The 11451-nt window shown below is 39.6% G+C and overlaps 1 protein-coding gene across 2 annotated transcripts in view; it reads left to right on the forward strand.

The window, feature by feature from the left end:
• Positions 1-11451, forward strand: part of ror1 (receptor tyrosine kinase-like orphan receptor 1) — a 116979-nt gene that overhangs the window by 97038 nt on the left and 8490 nt on the right. For both annotated transcript variants that reach the window (XM_032525828.1, XM_032525829.1), the window contains 3 exons: positions 8088-8215; positions 9736-10053; positions 10727-10972. In XM_032525828.1, the coding sequence (XP_032381719.1) occupies positions 8088-8215; positions 9736-10053; positions 10727-10972 (692 nt within the window). The remainder of the gene's footprint in view (positions 1-8087; positions 8216-9735; positions 10054-10726; positions 10973-11451) is intronic.

Raw genomic sequence — 11451 nt, forward strand, 5'->3', positions numbered from 1 at the left:
GGGGTCTAAATCACAGCAGTAGCTTTGCTCTCGGCTATTTCTTTTCCATGTTCTTTTTTTAGTGCTTTCTTTTTTTTCCTGTTATTATTATTTCCACACGGATGTTTCGCAGCAGCCTGAAGTCAATTCAAGGGATGCTAAAAAGAAAAAACTAAAAAGAAGAATTCTTACAGACAAAAAAAAAAATGGAAAACATGCATTTAGTTTTGTAATACTGCTCCAGGGTAAATCTAACTTTTTATGCTAATAGATTATGAGCCGCTTTATTTGTAATACTCCTTTTGTCAGTAGTATTTTTCATATTGTGTTGGACCTTCCTGATTGAAGCATGATGGACATGATGGATAAATACAAGTTTTTGGGTCTTCATGCACGATTGGGCAGCATTAAGAAAACACACACACGCACATACATTGTTTTACAGCGGTCGGACTTAATGCCTTTAGCTCCTAACTGTTTCCATTCCTTTCAGCCTCCTTATTTTCTCAATTATCTCTCAATCTCTCTTCCTCCAAATGTTACTCTCTGACTTAACTTTTCTCTCCCTCCTTTCTATCCCCATGTTTTTAATTTTCTCTTTCTTTGGTTTTTTAATGCTTTCCTAGACCTTCTCTATCTCTCCATGTTATTTATTATCAATGATCCCTACACCCAATTTGTCAGTTATTAGTCAAACAAAATCTTCCCACCCTCCTCTAATTCAGCTCTCTAGTAATGGATTTGACCATGTAACTCCTGTGATTGGTTTGTGTGTGTGTATGTCTCACCACTGGGTTTATGTTAGGTTTTAGGAGACATATTTCCCTCTTATCCTGCTAATTGACAGGCTAATTGACACTCTCACTCCCCACACCCCCTCCCCACTCCCCACCACCACCACCACCCTCCCCACCCCCCCACCTGGACCTCTCATAGGCTTTAGTCCTCAGGGGGAAGTGATGTCACCAGGTCAAGAGCGTTGTGAGGAGTGACGGGATTGATGTAGGGTCCTTCCGTGCATGTTTTATCATCTTCTACGTGTTAACCCTGTTATTAAAACTCTTTAGTATACCTTGCAGTGGTGACAGACTGGGCCTTGCAACACGTACACTACTTCAGCAAAGTGCAGTCCAACACATCAAACAGCAGCATCTACGTACATGTGGGAGGCATTCTGTGGACTGTTTAGGATAAGCATTCAAGTAACATTCAGTGAAATATTAACATAAATAAATGTGTAATTTCTATCTTAAATCAAAAACATTTTAACCCTAGGGCTGTTTCATAAAAGCCTTAGCATCTACTCTTCGAACAAACCAGCGCCTGCGCCGTCTTTTCTCGAAAAATTCCTCAGACTCGCTGGGAGTGATGCAGAAACGAAATACTTGTTTTTGAAATAAATACAAGAATTGTTTATTTAGCATGAGCAGAGAGAGCCGCCATGACTGTAGGCCGTGTTCAGGCCAACTACATCCCTGCATGTGAAAATGCAGCCCCCTCTCTTATTTGAATGAGGCCAGTCCGTTTAAGTACAGTCTATGACCGCAACGCAATGTCACCCCGTCGGCCACACAAGTATCTGCAGGTGCACATTTCTGGTAGACTGCTTTGTAAGGTGAACGCTGTATTTTTCCTGTTGACCTGTTTACTGTGAAATGGTTTCCACCATGATAACGTTCCGGTATAAACCTTCCTCATATTGTTGTAAACAGTTGTGGGGTGTTGGGTCCTTAGAGCAATGAGATCACTGTAATATGTCTATTAATAAGAAGGCTTATCAGAGACCAAAACACTGCACTGCGGTTTGGGTTACAGTGAGGCTTGAAATCACAACTAAATAAAAAGTTATCACAATGCCAATCATTTTGTCTTCAATGAGAATTAATTACCAATTACACTCCGTTTATTTTTGGCCCCTTAGTATGGGGACCAACATTTAAACCTCCTGGATAGTCTTGTGTCTTCTCATCAGTACCTGAAGCAACATGCACACATCAGTGCAGCCCCTTGTATTTTTTTTACTCCAGTGCTCTTTTCCACCTGAACAAAGAAAAGAAAAAAAACACTTGTTTCTTGAAAAAAAAAAAAAAATTTACAATGAGAAGAAAACCTTCTAACTCAAATCCGCCCATGATATCGTCTTTGCTCTATCTCTTATGTCTCCATGTGCTTCCTTTCTCTTTCAGGACTCTCTTAACCTCTTCGTCTTTCTCTGACAGAAGCCTCTATTGTTGCAGTCAGTGAGCAGCAGTAACACGAGGACCCAGAAGGGCTCGTTCTTTCTCCGTTGTATCCTAACGCAGCGCCCAGTTGCCCTCGCTCGCTGTTCATTCCCAGTGCGGTCACGGGCCACTGGCAGCCACAGACCCCAGTCAACCTCAGCCTCTGGTGGCCATTTTGGCTCCCTGTTAGTGAGATATCATTACACACTGCAAACACACATGCATTCTCCAATTCTCCTATGATAATTGAGGTACATTGTTGATCTCTGAACATCAGTATAAATCACTGCCCTACAGTTATTGTTCGCTGTTTCATAACATCAGTATATTTTTCAGAAGCATTGCACCAATGAAACTACAAAAGACTTTTGCAACCTATATTTATGTTTGGCTGAGTACTAATTCTGTGGTACCTTTTTTTGTAATTGTAAGGCTGAACAATGCTGAACAGGTTTTGTTTGTGCATGTCTTTTTTTTAGTGATCTGTGGCAGACTTACTTCCAGAGAGGAAATGCAGTCTCTTGCAAACAGCGACCACACGATTGTCTATTGTTTTCTTCCTCTCATCCTCTAATGTCCATCCGCTCCCTTCCGGACCCACAAGTGTCTTTTATTTGCTGTTGGACACCTTCCCTTTCTATAAACACACACACAAACACACATATCTATTCCATCTAACACCATGCATATGTTCACAAACACTCTGAAAACATACACACAGGACCTAAAATAACTAAAATAAAACAAAAAATTTGAAGAACTATACCAAAATTAACACTATTAAATGTTCATTTTCTTTTTTTAATTTTTTCTGTTTCCCCTGGCCAGATGTTCCTAACAAAAACAATATATCTTGTAATTAATGAGTAAAGCCTACAACACAAGTATCATGCACAAAATAGCACAGTATATATTTACCCATACATTTTTAGTTAAGCAGCTAAAACTGGCAAAAACACTGGCACGCTCCCATAAAACCACACACATACACATGTTTTATGTATTAAACAGTGCCCCAAATCCCAATTTTGAGATTCGGGGGTTGCTGTTGCTCACTAAAACAAAACAAGGGAGTGTATGTTCGTAAAAGAACACATAGCACAAGCAGTGGGGCATCCCCAATCAGGATCTAACAGCTGTGGCCTCATGCTGCCGGCAGCTCATCTCCTCTTCACTCAGCACCCACAGCAGCTCCTGCAAACCGAACCCTGAAATCTAAAATGTCATCAGGATCCGCCCCTCGCCTCCTCACCCTCAAAATCCCATCCTTTCTACATCCCCTCCAACAAAGAGCGTTAAGTTTCACATCCCTTCAACCCCAGAAATCAACACAAATCTGTCATCCCAGCCCACAGCTTCTTAATGAGAACTATGTTTACGTGCAGAAGGCCTAAATATTTGTTCCATAATCAAAACATAAAGCAAAGTATAGACCCAACAATGTAGTTGCTTTATTTTGGAATAAACAGAGCATGTGTTACAGTAGTAATGCCCTACACCTTTTAAGGTGTTTTTGAAGGTTTTGAAAGTACATATAAATATGAAAAGTTTTGATTATTAAACAAATGTTAAATCACTCAAAAATACCTCCACAATTAGTTGTTTTCCTTAATGCTCAATTGTCTGAACTTCATATACAGTCATTTCTTTTTAATATCATGGATTCATGTCATCTGTGTCTTTGGCGTCATGGAGATAATTCTCACCTGCTGAATTTAACAACGATGCCTCAATTCAGTTTTTAATCTGCAGTGGGGTTTGGATAGATAACACACTGACAATGAAACGGAGGACAGAAGTAGGAAGGCTTTGCTTATGACATCAACAAACAAATCACCACTGATAGGTTGATATTTATGCATGTGAAAGTTAAAATACAGTAAACCATTCAGAGGGAGCTTTTAAGGCAGAGTCAGCACGAAGTGGACACTAGGTTGCAGGAATAGATCAGAATGTGTAAGCTAGTAGAAGTGTCTCACAAATAAGGAGTCGGGTCAAAGGTATCTCTGTTTCACAGAAATAGATTAACTGACTACTGCAGAACAAGAAGACTATAAGAAACACAGTTATTCTGATGGTCACTGGTCACTCTTGTATTGACATTCGTGTGTGTTCAGAGTTGGCTCACTGTGTCATGAAGGTTTGTTCACTGTTTGAATAAAGCTGCAAATGATTTGAAAACCTTTGACTCGTCATCTTTAAAGTCTTCATCATCGTCTACTGATCTCATCCCTCTGTCAAAAAGGTTATGCTTTGGCATTTTGGATTCTTTTTCTACACTTTTGTGTTTCCTTTCTGCAGTCGGTAGCTAGGGTCCTGTGTTTAAAAAAAAAAAAAAAAACTCCATGTAGAGAAGGACGTAGCGTGATGAGTTTTAACAGTTCTTGCAAAGATAGTAAAGAAAAGTTTTAATGGAATCCAGTCTTTTTGCCAAACTGAAACTCTTTTTGAAGATGATTAAGCATGAACTCAACTCTGAATGAATCATCATTTTTTTGTGGTGGGCTATTCAACTTTCCCTCAAAACTCTGCCTCTACCTGTTAGTGAGACATCCATCACCATCAGTCCTCATACCTTAGCTCTTGTCTCTGAGGCCAGTGTATGGGTGTTTATGTGTCTCTGTGTCTATACAGTTTCAAAAAAAAAAATTTGTTTATTTTAGTTGAGGTAGATCTATCTTCAAATGATGAGTTGTGTCTCATTGTTGTACAGCCCGCTTTATCCTGTCATCAGTTTCCGGGTTATCAGTCGACCATCTCAGCCTTCTTTATGTGCCCATGCATGTGTATAAGGAGTATATCAAGACAACATACAAACTAGTGTTTGTATTTTTTAACGTTTACATAATTGGTGTGTGTGCGCGTTTGTGTGCGGGCGTGTGTGTGTGTGTGTGTGTGTGTGTATGTGCGCCTGCATTTGAGGCCTACAGCTAATTAAATCAGTATACTGTTTAGCATTAGATATGTTGCCAGTTTTGTTTTATTTTGGTGTTAATGTTTACTGGCTACGTTTCTCATTTTATATCATCTAGTTTTTATGATCCTTGGACTAATCCAGACCTTACTTACTATTCTCTATCAACAGCCACATGAGTCAAAGGAAAATGTTTTAAAGTTTATACATGTTGCCCAGTTTGTCTTTCTTCAGAATCAACTTTATTTGCCAGGTATGAGGACACAGATGAGGAATTTTGCTTTGGATTATACATTGCTCACAATGTGTTACTCACACAAAACAAACAACAAAAGCAAATCATATATACACACTATAAACAAAAACAATATAGACTTGCTTACATACTAACTTACATGATTCTTGCAATGTTTGCATGGTAGCTTCATGATTGAATTTCCTTTTTTGTAAGTTGCTTTGGATAAAAAGGTCAACTATATTAAAATAATATAATAATGTGATACAGTTTCTTTGAAGTAATCAAATCAGGAAGACTGGAGTTTAAAGTTCCACATTAATCCATTCATATTTAGCTTTTCTCTGCTGGCTTGCTTGCTCACTGCTCTGGCATTGAAAGTGTCTCCAGCACTGGAGCTGCAGTCTCTCTCTTACTGTTCTGGCACCAGCCAGGTGTGAATGTATGCAACCATATGGAAATGAATAGCGGTGGTGCTAGAAAAAAAGCATGCCTGCTTAGTCTGTACTAAGCCTGAATAAATAATAAGGTCCGAAATAAATTAATCGGACAATGGATCAATGTCCTCAATACCTTGTTTAGGTTCTGTGGTGAGGCTCGTCTTTCTGTTTAGATCTGGATTATATATCAGGTCTCGGAGGGAAAAGCCTCTCCTTGTAATTAACTATTATACAACATTACACAGAGGGCCGGTGGCGTTGGTGTGTAAAATACACGGGCTGAGCAGCCATCCACTGTTTACACAAATAGCAACCGCACTTGGCTCTCCCTGCCTGGGATAGCTTACACACACAGACACACACAAACATAGAGAAACAAATGGATACACAAAACAAAACTCAAAAAAGAATTTTGGAAAGCCTCAGATGTCTCACAGCGATTAGATTACTGTACATATGTCTTTCCTATCCAACTTATTTCTGCTGCACTGGACAGAATACAGACACTTTAATGTGCCTCTCGGACACGGCTTTCAATTCAAGTGAGTAAAATAAATTAAAATATAGAAAGCAGTGAGGGGCGATTTGGGCTGAGCTGGTTCGGTTGAGGCCGTTCTGACTGGCCAGAGTTGTAATTTGCCTGCGGGGATCTGGCTGCATTGTGGCGGATCGTCTGCTCTCCCTTGTCATTTACTTGTCTGTGTGTGGCTTGACGTTAGTGTGGATGTGTGTGTTCACCATCCTCTGTGACGCACAACAACCTCTCTGCTGCCTGGACACACTCCAGCCCTAACTGTTTATGTGTGTGTGTGTGTGTGTGTGTGTGTGTGTGTGTGTGTGTGTGTGTGGTGTGTGTGTGTTTTCCTCTCATGCTTTAAGCTGCCTTTTCATATTCTGGTTCATTACATTCAGAACTGTTGTTGGTCAATCTGTCGTCAATCCCTTCAATCATTCAACTATAGTGCTCACAGTGGCAGCTTATTTTATCACAAGACTCTCTTCTTAGAGCTTTAATGCCAGACATGATGTTGACCTAAAGAGATGTTGCTCTTCGCCAAAGGAAAAATATCTGAAGATGTAGCAGTTTGTGAGTTTGTGGTTTGATGAAGGGGTGCTAAGCTGTCTGCAGGCAGACCGCAACATGAACTCATTATTACTGATTTCCACATTTTGGTAGGAAATTACATATTCCAAGGATAAACTCTGCTTAAACCTGTATTAAGCAGTACATTTAATGTTACTATATCTCCATGGAATCGGCAATGTGCAGACCACTGCTCTATCATTCTGTGTGTGTGTGTGTGTGTGTGTGTGTGTGTGTTGCTGTGTGGTCTGGAAAGCACATTAGATCTGTACAGACGGGGGCAGAGGGAGAAAGTTGACCTTGGACCTTCAGTCACTTAACACTCAAACAAAGGGACCTAAAGACCCCTTACTCACACCAACTTACACAGTCTTGGCATTACAAAGGTTATGTTGTGTTTGTGCCATATTTTATGTGTGTGGTGTGGTGTGTGTGTGTTGGTGTGTGTGTGTGTGTGTGTGTGTGTGTGTGTGTGTGTGTGTGTGTGTGTGAGAAAAAAATGTGTTTTTATATACAGTATATATACAGTGTATATAAATGAATAAATCGGTGAGAACGAAGAATGACATTTTGACATTGACATTTGTCAGTGAAATTGACAAAATTCCTTTTTCTACATAGAAATAAAAAAAAAACCAAAATATCAAGTGTCACCAAAGGAACTAAAAGTTGTGAAAACATGATCATTAACCAAACTCTCTCTCTCTCTCTCTCTCTCTCTCTCTGTCTCTGTCTCTCTCTCTCTCTCTCTCTCTCTCTCTCTCTCTCTCTCGCTGCATGTGTTTCAGATTAGGGCTCATGATGATATCTCTTTGCCATAAACAGGAATAAAGTCAAATAGCCAAACATTAATTCCTAATGCGGTTTACATCTATGCTGTGAATTGGGATGTGTGTGTTTCAGATCTCTGCCTTTGACTTGAATGTGATTTATCTTTAGCCAAGCATTGGCTAAAGATAAATCTTGGTTTAGAACCAGCAACAACAAAAAAAAACACCCTTTTCCTTCTACAGAAGAGCAAAGTTGGTTTTGTGTCATATTCAAACGTAGACTGTCCTCTAGTGGAATTGTCATGTATTGTAGCAGGTTTGGGCATTTGTAACAAAATTCATATTTCTCTTCCAGACACACTGTATGTAATTTAATCATTGATATATGTAAACAATCTTAAAATTGATCGACACTTTCTCACCTGCTTTGCTGTATGTCTTAGGGAGGATTTTGATGAAGAGGGATTCTGCCAGCCGTACAGAGGTATAGCCTGCGCCCGCTTCATCGGTAACCGCAGCATCTTCGTTGACTCGTTGCAGATGCAGGGCGAGATCGAGACCCAGATCACAGGTGAGAAACAGACAACATATATAAATGGGTTTGAATGCAGATTTTGCTTGTACTTAATAATCCCTTCAAAAGTCTAAATATACTTCTACTTGTACAGTTGATGGCAGATTATTTAATGACATACAGGTACAGGTACTAAACTTTTATCTCCACAGAATCTGTTCAAATGTGCTTTTTATGAAGCTTCTGGTGATGATTGATTGATTGATTGATTGATATCTTTATTTCGAACATGCAAGAGAAAGTGTATAAAAATAAAAATAATAATAAAAAGAAATAATAAAACAAAAAAATTGGAGAGAAACATAACAAACAAAGAATCCTTCTTTAACATCCCTCTATTACATGTGCGAAAAGGAGTAGGAAGAAGTAAAACTTAAAATTCACTTTAGACCTATACATTCAGTTACTCATGTATGCATCTACGTTGAATGTTGCCGGATCAACGAAGCCTTACATTGTTTTTAAGGACAAACTAACAGCCTGCTTTCATCCAGTGAGTTCACTAGTTCAACCATCATTTAGAAATTCTGTCTTGACTAGTAGTCATATGCTGCTTACATACGTATGTCTTCAGCAACCAGGGCTGATGTACGACCGTTGTGAAGATGCCTTCTCTGAATACACTGAATCCAAGAAAACATTCTATGTATGAGGACTGTTTAGGAGGTGAACCTTAGTGAATACGGTATGCTGTATCAGGAAAACAGTCACTTATGGAGTTGAAAGGAAGTTCAGCAGGGTCACTGCTCTGTATGGAGCCCAAATGGCCCACATACTGTTTTACACATGCCTGTGTCTCTGCTTGTTTTTGTTTTGTGTGATAGCGTGCACATGTCCTCAGAGGTCAGTTTAATATGTATGTTATTGATTACATCCGTGCAGCTGTTGGCATCTCCCCTGAACAGTTCAGGGACAGAGGGGCCCGGGCTTCAGACTGTAATCTGAAACATCAAGGACAAGTGATAATTAAGATTGATGATGCCTCAGGGTTGTAATAAGTGTACAGTACGACTGTAAATCATTTTATACCCAGACCATCCACATTCGGTAGCGTTTCACCATCTTGAATTTAATATCACTTTTACTGATCTTCATTTCATTCAAGCAGCATGTGCTGTAGAAGCATTTGGATAACTGCCATCTTTAGTTGTCCACTTTTGAACCTCTTTTCTTCTCCTCCAGCCCCCACAGAGTTGCGTTACTAATAATCACAACCACAGGAAAGCATGTGTTTGCAATAACCGTACAGTATGACTATGAATCATACATTTACAGCTGCAGCTTATGTTGTCAGTCCCCCTCTTTGATCCTTCATGTGTTTAGATGCTCGAGACTTAGTAGCAGTGTGAGCACAGGATAGAGTATATCAAAATACATATGAAATCATTTTTTTCTGTTGCTTATCTCTTAAAAAAACTAAAATCTTTATATAGATGCTAGATTTATAGATACATTATGATGTCAAACTGTAAAATAAATCTGTATGCTACAACTTCTTTTGTCTTCCCTCTTTCCAGCGGCCTTCACCATGATCGGGACATCCAACCATTTGTCTGATCGTTGCTCCCAGTTTGCCATCCCTTCTCTCTGCCACTTTGCCTTCCCGACCTGCGACCGCAGCTCTGGAACGGACAAACCTCGGGACCTGTGTAAGGACGAGTGTGAGATCCTGGAGAACGACTTGTGTAAGACAGAGTACATCATCGCCCGCTCAAACCCCATCATCCTGAAGAGACTGAAGCTGCCAAACTGCGAGGACCTGGCTGCCTTTGACAGCCCCGAGGCTGCCAACTGTCTGAGGATCGGCATCCCTATGGCCGAGCCCATAAACAAGAGTAAGACATGTTCACCTGTTGATTGCATGACTTCCTTTATTACTTATGCTAGCTGAGCTCATTGTTGTTATTATTATATAAGGAGAGGCATACAAGTGTATTGTAACTACTAACAGGAGCTATTAAGAAAACTCAGCTTATTGGTTTATCAAGGTATGCTCCTTCCAAAAGCCTAAAAGCAATGCCTTCATGTTGCTTGTTTGGACCAACAACCCAAAGATATTTAATTTGCTATCATCTATGATGAAGAAAAGCAGTCTGCGTATTTAGAAACTGGAACCAGCTAATGTTTAGCATTTTTGCTTGAAAAATGATTCAAACTATTCATTGATTATCAAAATAGTTGGCAATAAATAATTTTTGGGATCGATTAGTCAACTAATTGTTGCCTACAGAACAGAAAACATTGTTATGCAAAGGTTAACAACATCCATGTTAATTACATATCTGAATGGGATATTCCACCGATGTAGTTTGTAAAGTTTTTTTGGAAGCCATCAAACTCATTTGAGATTTAACCCTTCCTGCTCTGCTCTCAAGTCTATTACAATGTGACAGTGTTGTAACCTTGGCAAGAAAAATAGAAGAGACTAAATGTTTCCTGTGACTGATCACCTAACTAAAGCAAGTTTCTCTCTCTCTCTCTTTCTCTCTCTCTCCCTCCCCCCTTTAGACCACAAGTGTTACAACAACAGCGGGGCGGACTACAGAGGGACGGTCAGTATGACCAAGTCGGGCCGTCAGTGTCAGCCGTGGAACTCCCAGTATCCTCACAGCCACACCTACCTGGCCGTCCGCTACCAGGAGCTAAACGGAGGACACTCGTACTGCCGCAACCCTGGGAACAAACTTGAGGCCCCCTGGTGCTTCACTCTGGACGAGGGGGTCCGCATGGAGCTCTGTGAAATACCCGTCTGTGGTAAGAGAGGATATGTTTAAGGCTATGCTAATGAGATTCATTGTGTGTAATGCTGGCTTTGTAACGCATTTGGAGATATTTGGTTTGGTCTTCCTGGTTTTAATTGTAAAAAGTTTTTTTTATCATCTCTTTCATCTGCTGTCCAATTTTCCCATCGTCTCATGCTATTTTTCTCAATTTCCAAAGTGTATTTTGACAGTATTTGGTAGTAAGGAAATTTTAACTTTGTTCTGTCTTTCACCACAATTTCATCTTTTTAAAATGATAATTCTTACTGTTTTATAGAAGATGTTATGAAAATACAACTACAACTAGTAACTAATAGTTACTTTAGTGATTTATTGGTTTGTCTATAAAACGTCCATAGAGATCCACCAATGTAGTTTGTAAAGTTTTTTGGAAGCCATCAAGATTATTTGAGATTTAACCCTTCTCATTTGAAATTTAACAGTTGCCATCAAATGTAGACTTCTTTTTTT

This window comes from Etheostoma spectabile, chromosome 9 (assembly GCF_008692095.1).
Source record: "Etheostoma spectabile isolate EspeVRDwgs_2016 chromosome 9, UIUC_Espe_1.0, whole genome shotgun sequence".
In the NCBI taxonomy this organism is placed as follows: domain Eukaryota; kingdom Metazoa; phylum Chordata; class Actinopteri; order Perciformes; family Percidae; genus Etheostoma; species Etheostoma spectabile.